This window comes from Cherax quadricarinatus, chromosome 3, assembly GCF_038502225.1.
Source record: "Cherax quadricarinatus isolate ZL_2023a chromosome 3, ASM3850222v1, whole genome shotgun sequence".
NCBI lineage: Eukaryota > Metazoa > Arthropoda > Malacostraca > Decapoda > Parastacidae > Cherax > Cherax quadricarinatus.
In genome coordinates this window covers 67,704,088-67,724,575 of record NC_091294.1, presented here as the reverse complement: position 1 = coordinate 67,724,575, position 20,488 = coordinate 67,704,088, and the positions used below count along the sequence as shown (strand labels likewise).

The 20,488-nt window shown below is 37.5% G+C and overlaps 1 protein-coding gene across 1 annotated transcript in view; it reads right to left on the bottom strand.

Annotated features, from left to right (window-relative positions):
• The window catches only part of LOC128696756 (polycystin-1-like), an 89,887-nt gene that overhangs the window by 32,501 nt on the left and 36,898 nt on the right, over positions 1-20,488 (bottom strand). The window contains exons 11-17 of the mRNA XM_070093391.1: positions 19,888-20,106; positions 19,164-19,710; positions 18,555-18,698; positions 13,211-13,392; positions 7,477-7,695; positions 5,764-5,937; positions 2,686-2,812 (exon numbers count right to left, since the gene is read on the bottom strand). Of these exons, the coding sequence (XP_069949492.1) occupies positions 2,686-2,812; positions 5,764-5,937; positions 7,477-7,695; positions 13,211-13,392; positions 18,555-18,698; positions 19,164-19,710; positions 19,888-20,106 (1,612 nt within the window). The remainder of the gene's footprint in view (positions 1-2,685; positions 2,813-5,763; positions 5,938-7,476; positions 7,696-13,210; positions 13,393-18,554; positions 18,699-19,163; positions 19,711-19,887; positions 20,107-20,488) is intronic.

Below are 20,488 nucleotides of genomic sequence, written 5' to 3'. Positions count from 1 at the left end.
GGACTTCCAGCAAGCGTGCATGAGCATGTTAGATAGGAGTGAATGGAGACGAATGATACTTGGGACCTGACGATCTGTTGGAGTGAGAAGGGTAATATTTAGTGAAGGGATTCAGGGAAATCAGTTATTTTCTTATAGTCGGACTTGAGTCCTGGAAATGGGAAGTACAATGCCTGCACTTTAAAGGAGGGGCTCGGGATATTGGCAGTTTGGAGGGATATGTTGTGTATCTTTATACGTATATGCTTCTAAACTGTTGTATTCTGAGCACCTCTGCAAAAGCAGTGATAATGTGTGAGTGTGGTGAAAGTGTTGAATGATGATGAAAGTATTTTCTTTTTGGGGATTTTCTTAATTTTTTGGGTCACCCTGCCTCGGTGGGAGACGACCAACTTGTTGAAAAAAAAAAAAAAAAAAAATTTTTTTGTTTTTTTCAACAAGTTGGTCGTCTCCCACCGAGGCAGGATGACCCAAAAAATTAAGAAAATCCCCAAAAAGAAAATACTTTCATCATCATTCAACACTTTCACCACACTCACACATTATCACTGCTTTTGCAGAGGTGCTCAGAATACAACAGTTTAGAAGCATATACGTATAAAGATACACAACATATCCCTCCAAACTGCCAATATCCCAAACCCCTCCTTTAAAGTGCAGGCATTGTACTTCCCATTTCCAGGACTCAAGTCCGACTATAAGAAAATAAAATATATATATATATATATATATGTATATATATATATATATGTATATATATATATATATATATATATATATATATATATATGTATATATATATATATATATATATACAGTGGACCCCCGGTTAACGATATTTGTTCACTCCAGAAGTATGTTCAGGTGCCAGTACTGACCGAATTTGTTCCCATAAGGAATATTGTGAAGTAGATTAGTCCATTTCAGACCCCCAAACATACACGTACAAACGCACTTACATAAATACACTTACATAATTGGTCGCATTCGGAGGTGATCGTTATGCGGGGGTCCACTGTATATATATACACATCCCTCTGGGTTTTCTTCTATTTTCTTACTAATTCTTGTTCTTGTTTATTTCCTGTTATCTCCATGGGGAAGTGGAACAGAATTCTTCCTCCGTAAGCCATGTGTGTTGTAAGAGGCGATTAAAATGCCGGGAGCAAGGGGCTAGTAACCCCTTCTCCTGTATAAATTACTAAATTTAAAAAGAGAAACTTTTCTTTTTCTTTTTGGGCCACCCTGCCTGAGTGGGATATGGCCAGTTTGTTGAAAGAAAGAATAAAATCATCACTGAGGGGGAGCTCCTTCTTCATCTATGATCAACAAATATTAGTATTTAATAACTAATGACTAACATTAGATAGTTTCCTTAGCCAACCGATAATCTACCAATATTTCACAAGCTTTAGGTAATTTGCTCTGGATATGCTATATTTTATCTGCACACAATACATAACTATATACAAATGGAGACAAAAATTTTTTTCAACAAACTGGCCATCTCCCACTGAGGTAGACTGACCCAAAAAAGAAGAAACACTTTCACCATCATTCCCTCCATCACTGTCTTGCCAGAGTGGTGCTGATACTACAGTTCAAAACTGCAAATATCCCTACCCATATGTCAGAGTACAGATACTATACTTCCCACCTCCAGGACTCAGGTCCAAGTAACCAGTATCCCTGTATCCCTTTATAAATGTTACCCAAAAATATATCATAATTAAAGCCTTTAAAGATTTTTGCTTTTTACTACTGTATATTTAATTAACAAAGAATTTAGTTTACTCAGGAGAAGATCTTCTTTCGACAAACTGGCCGTATCCCACCGAGGCAGGGTGGCCTAAAAAGAAAAACAAAAAGTTTCTCTGCTAAACTTTAGTAATGTATACAGGAAAAAGGGTTACTAGCCCCATGCTCCCAACATTTTAGTCGCCTTTTACGACACGCATGGCTTATTGAGGAAGAATTTTGTTCCACCTCCCCATGGAGATAAGAGGAAATAAAAAAGAACAAGAACTAGTAAGAACAAAGAAGAAAACCCAGAGGGGTGTGAAGTATATACTATATACTTGTACATGCAAGTGTAGTGTGACATAAGTGTAAGTAGAAGTAGCAAGACATACCTGAAATCTTGCATTTTTATAAGACAGGAGAAAAGACACCAGCAATCCTACCATCATGTAAAACAATTACAGGCTTTTGTTTTACACTCACTTGACAGGACAGTAGTACCTCCCTGGGCAGTTGCTGTCTACCAACCTACTTCCTAGGACAAGGGAAGATAGATTTTCATAAACTAATAGAGCTTGATGCTGGCAATTTGGGTCAATGATACCCTTGTAACACATTTACTGAATGTATGTCAGTGAATTCTTGCTTTTTTTTTTTTTTTAACAGGTTGGCTTTATCCTACATATTAAATGAATACCTGATGCATACAGCACTAAAATTTCCATAACATCTGTCAGCCTCAAAAACTAAAACTGGACCTGTTAAGGTTAGTCAGGGTAGTCTAAACAATTTTTTTTTAGACATCATGAACTAATCATTCTAAGTTGAAGATTTTATCTAATCAAATGAGCACTGTCATAATTCACAAACCATTCACAAAATACATAACATGTAATTCATAAAATTCAAAACAGTCATTGGATATTGGAAGTAGGTGAGCCATACCTACAGTGACAGCAGTAATATCCAGTAGTTTTGTGCCCCCACCAGGCGACTCGACACCAAACACCCTCCAGGAGTAATGTACAGGAACTTCTCCGCACCCATCCTCACCAACACGCTCTTCCCCTGGCTACCATTTTGATTTAATTTCAGTGACAATAAATTTAAGTTAATAATTAAACAAGTGTAATGTAAACAAGAATGTAATGTAGCATTTAAAACATCTACACATTTTTTAATTGGGAACTTTTTATCAGGAAAATTAATATGTAGATGAAATTCTATATGATATACCACTAACACAAGTCTTATACTGTACTATATAAAATGGTAATAATTTCTGTAATTACTGCATCTACATTTACCACTGAAGTTTTGGTTTTTGATATACAAGGCCTGCATAAAAATATACATATAAACTATAGTAAAAGCAAACAAATCACTGACAACTTAAGGATTACAGAATCACTGTGCTTATACACTGTATAACTAAATGACTTGCATTGCACAGCAATATGGATTACAACAAATTTATTTATATCCGTGAATTAAAATTTATATACAATAACCTATTTAATTAATGTTAGATAAAAAGACATGTGCAACTAATGTGACATTTTATTTTGGCACTGTTTTTCTCTCCAGGATCTGTCTCAGGCCATTATTTTATTAACTGTATATACTGTCATCTTAGACTTACCGACCTTCATACGAGTTCATTACCATTTAATTTTATTAAAAGAAGAACTTAACTCATCTGTGCACAATGGCTCATGTTTACTCATGTTTCTCATTTTCTTCAGTTACCTTCACTTACTTGGACTTTACCTGGAGAGGGGTTTCGGGGGTCAACGCCCCCCACGGCCTGGTCTGAGACCAGGCCTCACGGTGGATCAGGGTCTGATCAACCAGGCTGTTACTGCTGGCCGCATGCAAGCTGAAGTGCGAACCACAGCCAGTTGGTCAGGTACTGACTTTAGGTGCCTGTCCAGTGCCTTCTTGAAGACAGCCAGGGGTCTATTGGTAATCCCCCTTATGTATGCTGGGAGGCAATTGAACAGTCTTGGGCCCCGGACACTTATTGTAATGACTCTCAATGTACTCATGGCGCCCCTGCTTTTCATCGGGGGAATGTTGCATCTCCTGCCAAGTCTTTTGCTTTCATAGGGAGTGATTTTCGTGTGCAAGTTTGGTGCCAATCCTTCCAGGACCTTCCAAGTGTATATTATCATGTACCTCTCTCACCTGCATTCAAGGGAATGCAGATCAAGGACCTTCAACCATTCCCAGTAATTTAGGTGCTTTATCATACTTATGTATGCCATGAAAATTCTCTGTATATTCTCCAGGTCAGCAATTTCACCTGCCTTAAACTTCATATTGTTTTCAGTTACACATTTGAAGATTTCGCTGATGTCTGCTTGGAGTCTTGTGGTGTCTTCGACGGAGGACACTGTCATGGCAGTTCGGGTGTCATCCACAAAAGAAGACAAGGAGCTATGGCTTACATCTCTATGTCAGATATGAGGAGGAATAGGATGGGAGCAAGGAAAGGAATAAGATGGAAGTGAGTAAAGGAATAGGATGGGAGCATGTAAAGGAATAGGATGGGAGCATGTAAAGGAATAGGATGGGAGAGAGTAAAGGAATAGGATGGGAGGGAGTCTTTAACCCCTTGACTGTCGCAACCCCCCAATCCTGAGGTGTCTCCTGGTGTCACAAAATTTAAAAAAAAAAAAAAAAAATTCTTATGAAATGATATAGAATCTTTTCCTGATTGTAATGACACCAAAAAAAACGAAATTTGATGGAAAACTGATGGAATTACACTTTCACGAAGTTAGTGACCTCGGCAATATTTACAAATCGGCGATTTCGCCCACTTTGAGCCCTATTTTCGGCTAATTCCATGGTACCAGTCGACCAAACTCATTGCTATTTCTTTAGAACTCCGCTTTTTTCTATTGACTGAGTACAAGAAACTGCCCATTTACCAATTTCAACTACCCAATAACTTGGTCAGAAATTTGCAATTTGGCCAATTTCACGAAAATTAAAAAATATGACAATTTCAAAATAAGGTCCAGAATGAACAATGCAGACATTTCTGGCTCTAAAATAACATTTTCTTTGTTCATCAGTCATGTCTCCAGGCCCCTCTGATATTACTCTTGCTTTCTATTTTGAATTTTTATTCAAACAAAAAATAGAAGATTTACTATTATGCAGACTACTGCAATACTGTAATAATTGTATAAATAACATCAACCCATCCATGACTGCATACTAGAATGGCTAGTTGGACATTTATTGGACAATGACATCATTTGTTTACTTTTGAACATCGGCAAAAATCAAACATTTCCCCTACTTTGATCTCCATTTCCAGGTTCTTTTTATAGTAAAATCAATCAAAATCACCTCTATTTCTATAATATGTTTTCCATTCTATCATAAGAGACCAAGAAAACGAGGATACAACCATAAATACTATACGAAAATAGACCACAAAGTTGGCATTTTAATTAAAAAACAGTCGGAGTTTTTTTTTTCTCATTATGCACTGCGTGCTCCAGGATTTTTTTTATATGGTGCACACTGTGACTGGCACACAGACCCATTCTCTCACATGTGGGCCTACCAGCTTTCTCCTTCTTGATTTGAAGCCGCTAGAATTTATGAGTATATATACGTCAAACACGGTACCTCGTAAGACGTATATATACGACCGCGACAGTCAAAGGGTTAAGCATTAGGATTTGCCCAAAATGCATTGTATACTTGTGGCTTTCTTTTGTGCCTAACAATGATTTTATTACAGATAAACTACATTATGTGTGTACTGCATAAGAGAAATAAAAATTTGAATTAGAATTTGAATAACCCTTCTGGGTTAAATAATATAACTCTAAGAATGTTTTCTCTTCTACTCATATGCCACAGAATTACTCACCCAACACCCTCCTAGGTTGCTTTCTAAATGTATTCTTTCTTTCTTTTCTGAGTCAGTTATCTTCAATACACCTAAGAAACACTTCTCTATATCTTCTAATTGTTTATCTTCACTTTCAAAGAGCTTACCTTCAACTCACAACCACTTTTAATAATTAGCTTGGCTGGGTTGACAAGCTGAGCACCTGAAATCTGTCTACAGAACCAGGGTGGTGAGCAGCCAGACACTAGCGTTGGTGGGTTGCCCTCCACAACCTCGACTTCCAAAGATGCAGTATTCTGCCGACCATCGTCACTCTCAGCCTGGGATTGAGGAGATGATTAAAAAAATGTAACACTAAAAATGCAGGATAAGAAAATAAACAAAGACCTGCAGGTGATTATAGGATTTAGTAAAAGAGGGCACTTAATTGAGCAAAATGGGAAGACAACAGGGGATACAATGCTATACTGACATTTCAATTCACCCATGAGCCCAGACTGCAATCCTGGTTTAATGGGCACTCGAGGAGTACATCATGGAAGACTATTCCCTTCATAGCTTTACATATTCTTACTATTAGTCCAGCACAACATGATATAAACAAAAGTTAAAATGGTGAAGTACAATATTTACTTATTGACAGTCAAAAACCAGTACAGCAAACTGTACTTACTAGCACAACTACCATTATCAGGTACAGTACATCAACTTCTGCCATCATTATTCAACAACTTAAACAACACAGCTACAAACTAAATAATGATGAATGTGTTCCCTTCTTTTGGTCATCCTTGGTGGGAAATGGCCAATATGGTAAAAAAAATTCTGTGGATATTTACTTTCTGAGGCATTTGGGCTGTCAGATTCATACATAGTATGATAGCGGTTCATTCACTCATTATGACAATTTTATAGTACAGAAAACTGTACATAATTAAATTTGCCCTTAGTCTAGTGATTCTAAACCAAATTAATCAGGTCAACACCTTTTTAAATACATCTCACTATGAAACAAAATTTCCCTATGAAAAGAAAAAATAGGAACAGGATGAAAGAAAAGTACACACTCTACTGTAAATATACTTTGATCTTGTAACAAAGTAAAAAATGAAGTTATGGATAATATTAATCGTAACAAAAGAGTGTTAAAGTGTGGGGATCATTCTGCTAAGCAGAAAAGACCTGTCAGAAGGAAAGAGAGGCATAAACAGACACAAAGAGAAACTGAAAGGCAGAGCAAGATAGAATTATAATGAAATAATTATATATGATGTAACTAGGCAGTTTGGAGGGACTCCTAAACTGTTGTATCTGAGTACCTCTGCAAAGACAATGATTATGTATGAGTGATAGTGAAAGTGTTGAATGATGATGAAAGTATTTTTCTTTCCTTTTGGGTTTTTCTTTCTTTTTGGGTCACTGTGCCTTGGTGGGAAACAGGCAATGTGTTAAAAAAAAAAAAACTAGGTTAGATCTGCACAATACAGCAGTAACCACTGGACCCCAGGAAAACTTGGCCTACAGAATGATTCAGTAGAATGAAATTAAAAACATAAAAAGACACAGTACACTGTACTGTATTTATAAAACAGCACAAAATAATAAGTACATATAAAGAAAAGGCTACAGTATACTGTACGTATTACAGTTATAAAAAAAGTGCGAAATAATTAGTCTTCACTATAACACCATTGAATATAAAAGAAATTTTACCAAAAATTAAGTAACGTATTATTATTATTATTATTATTATTATTATTATTATTATTATTATTATTATTATTATTATTATTATTATTATTATTATTATTATGCAATATTACTCATAAAAGAGGTACACTAATGATAAAAGGACTCACTGTAATTTGAAGACTGTAAGTCTTATGAGGATTCCGGAAAATACTGACATTAATATTAAATGTGGGCTTGATGTTGGACATCCAGGCAGGTCCCTGCCCCCAGCATCCACCTCGGTCCTCCTCTGTGTATGCACTTCTGTTGGCTGGGGGATCAGAGATCACACTCCTGGCAGGTAACTCTTCACCCACCAAATGACACGACCAGACAAAATTACGCAGCTATGAAATAAAGAATATGATAATGGTGTTGATTCTCGAGTAGAAATTTACAAATAGTGTAAATTCATTATACAGGTCGGCCATCACTAATCTGGCATCACAGGGACCTGTAGTGTGCCGGTTTGGTGAGTTTGCCAGATTACAGAGTGGTTAGCTTAGGATACACTTAATTAACCTATCAATAGAGACTCACTCTTCTACATTTTCCTCATTTTCATCACTGCTTTCTCCTCCACTGGCTTGCTGCTGTGGATTTACAATCATCTGCACAATTTCTGAAATTTGAGTCAGTATAATGATGAAATCTGAAATTATGCAAGCCAAAATTAGTGCCGGATTACTCAAAGAACTGGATAACTGATTGCCGGATTAGTGATGGCCGACCTGTAATACATTGGTATGCAGGTGAGTATTTACCTCTTTGTTCTTGTGAAGTTCTACCTCCTATCCTTGAGTCAATGCCTCTTAACCATATTTATAAATTGAGAAAAATGTTGAGTCAAAAAGATACCATACTAGAAATTTTGTACACAGAGTGGCAGAAAAACTGAATGCATTAAAAAAGTAGATGATAAATCACTGCAATTCTAAAGACAAGACATTGTAAGCATAACTTTGCTCCTGTAGCTACTAATAAGTAATTACCAACCATCCTGTATTATGTTTCATGAGGCGGTTGTATGAACTAGTATTTGGACTCAGCTTCTACTCTCTCTTCTCCTAGTGCTGTGCATACTTAACAAATCAAAATTGTAATTACACATTGTAACCTTAGCAAAAAAATAAAATCTTTATCATTATCTTTTACCATCTGATCTCAGGTCTGGAGCTAGCTTCTACTATATCTCTCACTAACATGTACACCCAACTTGCTCATTACCTTTGCACTAAATAATTCTCATCTTCTCTTTAGATCCTTTAGTTGTTGCCTTCCACCTGTGTTTCCTTGCAGTGATCCCATTCATTTTAAACACATTATCCATATCTGCTTTGTTATCTACAAAACATCCACAAAGTAGTGAATAGTTTTTCCATTAAACAAAAAACTTATACAACACACACTTACCAGTGGCATAGCAAGAGGGAGAACAAGAGGAGTGATTGCTTCCCCTGAGCATAATTTTTAAAAGTGATGCCTTTTCAAAAAAATTTTCACTCTTCAGCTCACTTGTGCCAATGACATGTGTTCCAGTTATCCTAATATGTACACATTGTACCACATTTTTCTGACCTTACCAATAACTATCGCAATTGCGGAACAACCCTTTCAGGGTCCGTCCCGTAGATCTACGGCTTCACGTTGAGTGTCCAAACCGTAGATCTATGCCAAAATTCTAGCGCCGTCAAATTTAGCGTGAAAGCGCTCATAGGCCTACATGTGAGAGAACGGGTCTGCGTGGTGGGTGTGTGCCATAAACAAAAAATCTAGGCGCCCGCATAGCATTGTGGGAACGCCGGCTCAGTTACCCTTGTTCACCATGCCTCGTCGCAAGTCAGCTCTCACTCCACAGAAAATTGGGACTCTCCTCTTCCTATCTGATAGTTCTGACACTGATGGAAGTGGAAATGAAGACGAATTCTATGGCTTTGATCAGTTAGTGACCGAAAGGAATGACCAGGATATCGATAATAGTGCAGAAAACCCTGACGATCCTCAACCTTCTACCTCTGGTGTGGGCACTCGTCAGCCACGGTCAGTTGTACCTCAACGCAAGAGAAAACTAATATTTTCGCATGGCCAGGCCTCTGACTTCAGTAATGATGATGATAGTGACGTGGATTGTGATTTTACTGCACTTGACGATCATTCGAGTAGTGATAGTGAGGAATCATATTCACCAGTGAAGCGTCGGTATGTACATCGCCGCATGTGCTAGGGTAGTGTACCCTATGCTGTGCCCAGGGGATGGAGTACATCCTGGAGTACATCCCGGAGTACATCCCGTGGCCCTACACCAGGTTTAGATAGTGATAGTGAGGATGATGTGGCTGCACTTGGCATGGATAGACCACAGGCATCAATAGATGGTGGTAGTGGTGATGGTAGTGGCACCGCCATGCGTGACTCACGAGCCCAGGCTGGGACCCATGCTGCTAACTCCTCAGTTCAAGGACAAAGCGGAGTGTCAGCCACCAGCCCACCACAATCACAACCTCCCGCACAACCAGCCTATGATGTCCAGTATCCACCAGCAAACCGTATCTGGGATTGGCAGCAAAAACCCAATTTTGTTCCCAAGCCCCACCACTTTGATGACTCTCAAAGTGGAATTCTACCTACTTGTCCCCTTGGAACCACAGCCAATGAACTGGAATTCTTTGAATTATTTTTTGACCAGCCATTGATGGAAACTATTGTCAGGGAAAGTAATAAGTATTTTGAGTACACCATGGCAAATACGATCATATCACCACAGTCAAGACTACACTGGTGGAAAGAGACGACTGTTGCAGAAATGTATTTGCTTTTTGCAACAATAATGCTTATGCCTCATGTCTATAAGCATAATATAAGAGCATACTGGTCCACAGATCGGCTAATTTCTACCCCGGTCTTCAGTAAAATCATCCCAGTGAACAGGTTTATCTTACTGTTACGTATGTTGCACTTCTCTGACAAAACCAGGCCTGACAGAAGTGACAGGTTATACAAGATTAGAAATGTTTTTATGTATCTCAAACAAAAGTTCAGCATATACTTTTATCCATTCAAGAATCTTGTAATTGACGAGTCTTGATTTTGTTCAAAGGTAGACTGTCATTTAAGCAGTACATATATACCGAGCAAGAGGAAACGCTTTGGTATAAAACTGTTTGTACTCTGTGACTATGACAGTGGCCTGGTGTTGGATATTGTTGTATACACGGGAAGTAAAACATTGAAAGATACCAAGATGTTATTGGGTATCTCAGGTGACGTAGTGAGAAACATGATGGCACCTTATCTTGGTAAGGGGCATACATTATATACCGATAACTGGTACACAAGCCCATTACTCAGTGATTTCTTGTGAGTGAACAAGACAGATGTGTGTGGCACAGTGCATTCTAATCGTAAACATATGCCCAGGCTCAACGCAGGTGCTCGTGGTGATGACGTGCAGGTGTTTACTGCCAATGACATCATGGCATTACGGTGGCATGACAAACGAGATGTCACTTTGTTGACAACCATTCACCGTAATGAAATGCAAGACAGTGGCAAAGTTGATCGAGTGACTAATGAACGTATTCGAAAACCAGTGACAGTGACTGATTATACACAAAACATGCGCTTGGTTGACAAATGTGACATGCAGATTGGTTTTGTTGATTGTGTTCGTAAGAGTTACAAGTGGTACATGAAACTTTTCTTCCATCTCATGGACATTTCAATGCTCAATGCATATAATATGTACCAAATAAAGACTGGCAACAGACCACCATATGGTGAATTTTGTTTGTCTGTTGTCAGACAACTCATAATGAAGTACCAGATAAGAACACCTGCTATACAACAAGGTCCTCGAATTCCTCAGGATATACCCAAGCGTTTGAGGAGGGAAGGTGATCTTTTCATAATACAGCTTCCTTCAACTCAGAAGAAATTTGCTCAGAAGAGATGCATCATCTGTGCACAAACAAAACGACGGCAACAAAGACGCAAAGGCACTCGGTTTATGTGTGAGGAATGTAAGGTGCCTCTGTGTATGGTGCCTTGTTTCAAGGAGTTCCACAAGCTCCAGCAGTTCTAAAACCATGTCCAGTGATTGTAAATATGTAAATATATGATAGAACATTAGTATTATACAAGATTTGTGCATGTTTATTGTAATAAACAACAGTGGTAAACAATAATATGATAATAACTTTAGTGCAGTTATTGTGTTCAATACAGTGAGTTTATATATATACATTATATACAGTATTGGTCTCTCAGGCCCCAAATGTTAGTAGGAAAAGAAAAAACTTGGAAAAGAAAAGAAAAAACTACAAAAACTGCTAAATAAAGTAATGCGCGTATGTGGAATTCGTTGATGTTGCCGCCACCACATCATTTTGGACAAACTTCTTGGCACTGTATCTCGGTAAGTACTGATCAGAAAATTTCTTTTGTCTTATTACCTTCACAAAAATATGCTCTTTAATTCTGTAAGAAAAAAATAATTTTTTTTTTTTCAAAATTTCTTGGACACTGGAGCACCACTTCAGATTTTGGCCTTGGACCCTGAAGGGGTTTATCAGCTCAAACACACAAAATCCTACTTTGGGTCTACAATGGGTGAAGACTGATTTTCTGGGTTACATTTGTTCTAAATTGAAAGCGAGTTGGCTACTGAGGTGGATTATAATAAAATAACAGATAACTTTGCTAGAATGAAGTCTAGACTAAAGAGATTGTTGTAGTTGCTTCATACATTCTTTACATTACTTCATTTTGTTTTCATTTTACATTTAAAATTAAAATAATAAATAACACACATGCTTTTATTACGTTTTGAGATTTATGAGCTTACTGTAAAACTTTTTATTGTTTTAATTTTAAATACAAAATAACAATTATATACTTCCTTTAAACCTGTATCTTTCTTGTGTTTTGATTTTAAAAGCAAAAATGTATAATGAATTTAAAATGATTCAGTGCGTGTCATGACACTTATTATGTGCTCGCTCACACTAACTTTAGAACCTGGCTACACCACTAGCACTTACCTTTAGAACCCGTGCAAATAATTAAGAAAGGCAGAATAACTACAGATCACGAAAAGCATATAAAAGAAATCCACTAAAAAGAAATGAATATGAAAAGAAATACGTATAGGCTAAGAGAAATCACATAAAGACATACAATACTTACCACTGTAATGAGATCCAAGTAAATTTATTACTCAGATTTAATCATGAAAATGCTTCAAAATGAGTCTAAGCAAAATAAAAATTATTTAAAACCCTTAAAATAACTTAGTTGACAGAAAATATGAGGAGACATAATAATTACATACAAAATTACACTAGGATGGGAAAAAATAAAGATGATTTCTAAGCACTACCAACAGGGAGAACAGGAAATCACAACTGTAAACCGATAAAAAAATTGTCTTCACAAACAGAAGAAAACTGGAATGGGATCTAAGAGAAGATAATAAATGTTACAACCCCTGGTACACTTAAACATTTATCTGACAAATTTACTGTATTTTACAGCATCAAAGATGCTATTTTTTTTTTTTTCAAAAAAATAAGTCTAGAAGATTTACCCATTGTCTTGGAGGCTGAAAATTAAGTTGCTCATAGGACATAGCCTAGAAAAGTGTTTCAATATTATACAGTAATCTAAACTCCTGTTTATGAGCCAATAATGAATTATGTAACCTATTTTGTATAAAATAATGAATAAATTACAGGATGGCACAAGTACAGCTCTGCTACTGTGACTTCAAATAAGCAATCACCTATTATTAATATAATTTTTTATGAACAATTTAAAATATAACTTCAGAAAGAGCAACAAAAAACAATCTTCTTTAATACTAACCGGTATTTCTGGATAATCAGGATCATAGGAGACATGACCAGGTGAGAGACTAAGTGTTTGCAGTGTACCTCGACGGACCCTGGGAGCACCTCCTTTCATCATCACAACCATCAGGGTGCTCTTGCCCACTTGAATCACTGACACCCCATTTAATACTGTCCACACAGGAGCGCCCTCTAGATCTAACAAGATAGTGAGACAGTCTCACACATTTGTTACTGTATATTCACTGTAATGATACTAAGGATATATTTATATTCTCTGGTATTATTTGAGAAATTACTTTGCCTGATTTGCCATTTTATTATAAACTTATTTTTTAACACACCAGCCATCGCTCACTGAGGTATGGTGAAGCAACAGAATAAAAAGCAACACATTCACCATTAGTACTGTGCATACCTCCCACCTCAGGACTAGGGTTCAACTAACTAGTTTTTCTGAATAGTTTTTTAAATATTTCCCTACTCACATTTCAATAGCATGTCAAGCCATGAAAACCACTAAATATCCATTCACACCTATCTAACATGCTCCCACATACTTGCTGCATGTTTATACCCCTTGCACTCAAAAATCACCTTTACTCCCTCCTTCCAACCCCCTACCTTTCTTCCTTTCACTCCTAATTTGTACACCCTCTTATTCATCCTATTCTGCTCCATCCATTCAGAATGTCCAAACCACCTCAACAATACCTCCTCAACTCTCTAAATTAGATCTTTAATTATAACTTTAGAATCCCCATACAGTCATCTAATCTCTATGTTTTGAGGTCTTTGAATAATATTCACACAATACATCACCCTAAAAAATGACATCACTGCTCCAACCTCCCCTTTCCTCTAATGTTGAAAGCCCATGCTTCACACTTATACACCCAACATGGCACTTCTATACTTTGGTAAATTTCCCTTTTAGCCTTTATAGATGAAGGCTGAGGAAGGGTTGTTGAGGTGGTTTGGACATGGAGAGAGGAGGGAACAAAATAGAATGACTTTGAGAGTGTATAAATCTGTAGTGGAGGGAAGGTGGGGTAGAGGTCAGCCTACGAAAGGTTGGAGGGAGGGGGTAAAGGAGGTTTATGTGCAAGGGGCTTGGACTTCTAGCAAGGATGTGTGAGCATGTTAGATAGGAGCAAATGGAGATAAATGATTTTTAGGACTTGACATGGTGTTGGAGTGCGAGCAGGGTAATATTTATGAAGAGATTCAGGGAAACCGGCAGGCTGGACTTAAGTCCTGGAGATGGGAAGTACAGGGCCTGCACTCTGAAGGAGGGGTATTAATGTTGCAGTTTTATAACTGTAGTGTAAGTGCACCTCTAGGTAGTAGGTTGGTAGACAGCAACCACCCAGGGAGGTACTACCGTCCTGCCAAGTGAGTGTAAAACGAAAGCCTGTAATTGTTTTACATGATGGTAGGATTGCTGATGTCTTTTGTCTGTCTCATAAATATGCAAGATTACAGGCATGTCTTGCTACTTCTACTTACACTTAGGTCACACTACACATACATATACACATTTATTCATACACACTCATCTGAGTTTTCTTTGATTTTATCTTAATAGTTCTTGGTCTTATTAATTTTCCTTTTATATCCATGGGGAAGTGGAATAAGAATCTTTCCTCCGTAAGCCATGCGTGTTGTAAAAGTCAACTAAAATGCCGGGAACAATGGGCTAGTAACCCCTTTTCCTGTAAAGATTACTAAAAAGAATAAGAAGAAGAAAATTGTCAAAGTGGGAAGTCTGAATGTGCGTGGATGTTGTGCAGATGATAAGAAAGAGATGATTGTGGATGTTATGAATGAGAAGAAGCTGGATGTCCTGGCTTTAAGTGAAACAAAGCTGAAGGGGGTGGGAGAGTTTCAATGGAGAGGAATAAATGGGATTAGGTCAGGGGTTTCAAATAGAGTTAGAGCTAAAGAAGGAGTAGCAATAATGTTGAAGGATAAGCTATGGCAGGAAAAGAGGGACTATAAATGTATTAATTCAAGGATTATGTGGAGTAAAATAAAGATTGGATGTGAAAAGTGGGTTATAATAAGTGTGTATGCACCTGGAGAAGAGAGAAGTGTAGAGGAGAGAGAGAGATTTTGGGAAATGTTGAGTGAATGCGTGGGGAGTTTTGAATCAAGTGTGAGAGTAATGGTGGTTGGGGATTTCAATGCTAAAGTGGGTAAAAATGTTATGGAGGGAGTAGTAGGTAAATTTGGGGTGCCAGGGGTAAATGTAAATGGGGAGCCTTTAATTGAGCTATGTGTAGAAAGAAATTTGGTAATAAGTAATACATATTTTATGAAAAAGAGGATAAATAAATATACAAGGTATGATGTAGCACGTAATGAAAGTAGTTTATTAGATTATGTATTGGTGGATAAAAGGTTGATGGGTAGGCTCCAGGATGTACATGTTTATAGAGGGGCAACTGATATATCGGATCATTATTTAGTTGTAGCTACAGTTAGAGTAAGAGGTAGATGGGAAAAGAGGAAGGTGGCAACAACAAGTAAGAGGGAGGTGAAAGTGTATAAACTAAGGGAGGAGGAAGTTCGGGCGAGATATAAGCGACTATTGGCAGAAAGGTGGGATAGTGCAAAGATGAGTAATGGGGGGGTTGAAGAGGGTTGGAATAGTTTTAAAAATGCAGTATTAGAATGTGGGGCAGAAGTTTTGTGGTTATAGGAGGGTGGGTGCAGGAGGAAAGAGGAGTGATTGGTGGAATGATGAAGTAAAGGGTGTGATAAAAGAGAAAAAGGTAGCTTATGAGAGGTTTTTACAAAGCAGAAGTGTTATAAGAAGAGCAGAATATATGGAGAGTAAAAGAAAGGTAAAGAGAGTGGTGAGAGAGTGCAAAAGGAGAGCAGATGATAGAGTGGGAGAGGCACTGTCAAGAAATTTTAATGAAAATAAGAAAAAATTTTGGAGTGAGTTAAACAAGTTAAGAAAGCCAAGGGAAAATATGGATTTGTCAGTTAAAAACAGAGTAGGGGAGTTAGTAGATGGGGAGATGGAGGTATTAGGTAGATGGCGAGAATATTTTGAGGAACTTTTAAATGTTAAGGAAGAAACAGAGGCAGTAATTTCATGCACTGGTCAGGGAGGTATACCATCTTTTAGGAGTGAAGAAGAGCAGAATGTAAGTGTGGGGGAGGTACGTGAGGCATTACGTAAAATGAAAGGGGGTAAAGCAGCTGGTACTGATGGGATCATGACAGAAATGTTAAAAGCAGGGGGGGATATAGTGTTGGAGTGGTTGGTACTTTTGTTCAATAAATGTATGAAAGAGGGGAAGGTACCTAGGGATTGGCGGAGAGCATGTATAGTCCCTTTATATAAAGGGAAAGGGGACAAAAGAGACTGTAAAAATTATAGAGGAATAAGCTTACTGAGTATACCAGGAAAAGTGTACGGTAGGGTTATAATTGAAAGAATTAGAGGTAAGACAGAATGTAGGATTGCGGATGAGCAAGGAGGTTTCAGAGTGGGTAGGGGATGTGTAGATCAAGTGTTTACATTGAAGCATATATGTGAACAGTATTTAGATAAAGGTAGGGAAGTTTTTATTGCATTTATGGATTTAGAAAAGGCATATGATAGAGTGGATAGAGGAGCAATGTGGCAGATGTTGCAAGTATATGGAATAGGTGGTAAGTTATTAAATGCTGTAAAGAGTTTTTATGAAGATAGTGAGGCTCAGGTTAGGGTGTGTAGAAGAGAGGGAGACTATTTCCCGGTAAAAGTAGGTCTTAGACAGGGATGTGTAATGTCACCATGGTTGTTTAATATATTTATAGATGGGGTTGTTAAGGAAGTAAATGCTAGGGTGTTTGGGAGAGGGGTGGGGTTAAATTATGGGGAATCAAATTCAAAATGGGAATTGACACAGTTACTTTTTGCTGATGATACTGTGCTTATGGGAGATTCTAAAGAAAAATTGCAAAGGTTAGTGGATGAGTTTGGGAATGTGTGTAAAGGTAGAAAGTTGAAAGTGAACATAGAAAAGAGTAAGGTGATGAGGGTGTCAAATGATTTAGATAAAGAAAAATTGGATATCAAATTGGGGAGGAGGAGTATGGAAGAAGTGAATGTTTTCAGATACTTGGGAGTTGACGTGTCGGCGGATGGATTTATGAAGGATGAGGTTAATCATAGAATTGATGAGGGAAAAAAGGTGAGTGGTGCGTTGAGGTATATGTGGAGTCAAAAAACGTTATCTATGGAGGCAAAGAAGGGAATGTATGAAAGTATAGTAGTACCAACACTCTTATATGGGTGTGAAGCTTGGGTGGTAAATGCAGCAGCGAGGAGACGGTTGGAGGCAGTGGAGATGTCCTGTTTAAGGGCAATGTGTGGTGTAAATATTATGCAGAAAATTCGGAGTGTGGAAATTAGGAGAAGGTGTGGAGTTAATAAAAGTATTAGTCAGAGGGCAGAAGAGGGGTTGTTGAGGTGGTTTGGTCATTTAGAGAGAATGGATCAAAGTAGAATGACATGGAAAGCATATAAATCTATAGGGGAAGGAAGGCGGGGTAGGGGTCGTCCTCGAAAGGGTTGGAGAGAGGGGGTAAAGGAGGTTTTGTGGGTAAGGGGCTTGGACTTCCAGCAAGCGTGCGTGAGCGTGTTAGATAGGAGTGAATGGAGACGAATGGTACTTGGGACCTGACGATCTGTTGGAGTGTGAGCAGGGTAATATTTAGTGAAGGGATTCAGGGAAACCGGTTATTTTCATATAGTCGGACTTGAGTCCTGGAAATGGGAAGTACAATGCCTGCACTTTAAAGGAGGGGTTTGGGATATTGGCAGTTTGGAGGGATATGTTGTGTATCTTTATATGTGTATGCTTCTAGACTGTTGTATTCTGAGCACCTCTGCAAAAACAGTGATAATGTGCGAGTGTGGTGAAAGTGTTGAATGATGATGAAAGTATTTTCTTTTTGGGGATTTTCTTTCTTTTTTGGGTCACCCTGCCTCGGTGGGAGACGGCCGACTTGTTGAAAAAAAAAAAAAAAAAAAAAAAAGTGCACCTCTGGCAAGACAGTGATGGAGTGAATGATGATGAAACTTTTTCTTTTTTGGGCCACCCTGCCTTGGTGGGAAACGGCCAATGTGTTAATAATAAAAAAAAGATTACAAATGCTTAGCAGTTAAGGAATGGCTAAGATTTCATTAGAAAGTAAAGCCCATAATAATAAAAATTTACAGTACTCTATGATATTAATTTCAGTTTACACTCATGTGATTAGTTTGCCTGAAATGAACTGAATGCTTGTGGCTTAATGACTAAGTAGAAAATAAGCTTCGTAAAAAATAAAGACTTTATACATGTGTACTAGCTTACTTATCATGGATATATTGTAGGAAACAATGGCACGATATTGTCCATAGTGAAGGGTACGTGCTGGTAGATACAAGACACTTTTGCTTGTGTCCACAGATGACAGTTCCACTTCTTCACTATCATTCACACGAACCACCTTCCAACCTACAAGTAAATCGGGTACAAGCTGTTATAAAATATCAATGATTATGAAATATGACACACATGCAGCACTAGGATAAGTATTTTACCTAGGAAATATTTTGCCACCAGTGGCATCTTCAGGTCCTGAAGGAGCCTTTCATGGTAAAATGTTTGTCATTAAAATATCCTAACACTGCACAGGTATCTCATTTATAAGCAAAATATTGAAATCATTGCAAATTAATATTCTTCAGATTAGTAATTTCCTGAAATAAATATAATTCCTTTTCCTAATTTAATTACCAGACAATAACACTAACTATAAGCTAAAGTAGTTGCAATGTAATTTACATACACCTGGAGTTGCCAAAATAAATGAGGCTAATATTTTAGTAACCAGAAGTAGTGTCTAACCTTAATACAAACATATCAGTATGAATCTGAAAACCAACTGACACTATTATCAGTGATATTATAAAAACATACTAATTTCCATATCCATCTCTGGGACACTGCAGTTAACATCAGCGAAGCTCCGGACCCACAGCTTGTCTGCACGTGTCATGCTAACAGGTGCTTCCAAAGTGCCATTCTTCTGTATCCAGACATTTAGGTAATCACATGGGAGACTATCTAACACAATTATGTTGACCATCTCTTGTAATTCACCCATAGCAGAAAACAATCGAGCTGTAGGTTTATACACCCCTGGTGATGAGTATTTATGAGTTAAAGTCACTAATTCTGAGAATGCTACTTTCTGCCACTCTTCTCGACCTGTGCCTTGACCTTCGCAATTATCAGCTCGTTTCCATCCTACCAGTCGGCCATCCCCAAGGTTCAAAGAAAGGCAGGCACCGAGGAACAGTGGGGCTCGTATGGTAAAGGTAATCTCCAACCCAGCTCGAGTATCTGTATCAGACACTTCCACCTTAAGGTTATTTAGTTTTTCACGAATCCGCACCCAACTAGATACTTTATTAGATGTTTCTCCCAGGACTTCAGCGACTATAGCCACTTCATAGTCACTCTCCTGTAAGGATGAATAACAGTTACTACAGTACAATACATTACAAAATAATGAAGAGTAATTAAAAAGAATATAATGATAATGATACAATAAAAAACTTAAAAATGCCTTTGATAATAAGAAAATTCTAATGTACTGAATCTTAATACTGTACAGTACATGAAAAACCTTTTTACTTACCCTTTTAAACTTGAGTATGAAAGTGGGCGAGGTCTGCACCAGATCTTTCTGACCGCTGACCGAGAGGACATAGTGGTCTGCCTGTCCCTTGATGTTCCCTAGAGTGATGCTTATAGTGTCCTCCACAAAGAAAGCATTCTGAGGTCTTGTCAAGGTTCTATCACCTTCCTTAAGAGTTATGACTAACTCCCTCAGCTCTAGCTGTTGCACCACTGAAATCTAAGAATGGTAATACACTAATAGCTCCATGAAATCATCCTGCATGACAGAGAAAAAGTAAAGTTAGTCCTTGTTATAACCATGCAAAAATGTCATATATCAGGGTAGCCATATTATATGGTGTGTCAAATTTTGAAAATTAAAAGAAATTATCTTTTGTGACATACTGAAATTCCCAAAATAATTTTGTCCTTTATTTCTGCATTAATGTTTATTTCTCATGATACTTTACCAGTACATAAAAATTTCCCTTAAATTTTCAAATAAGAGAATATATTATCTTTTTAATGAAAATTACTATGAAATTTATTACATTAAAAAACAGCTTCCTTATTTCCTTACTGAGAGAGACAGAATTTTTATTCATCAAATAATTTTAATA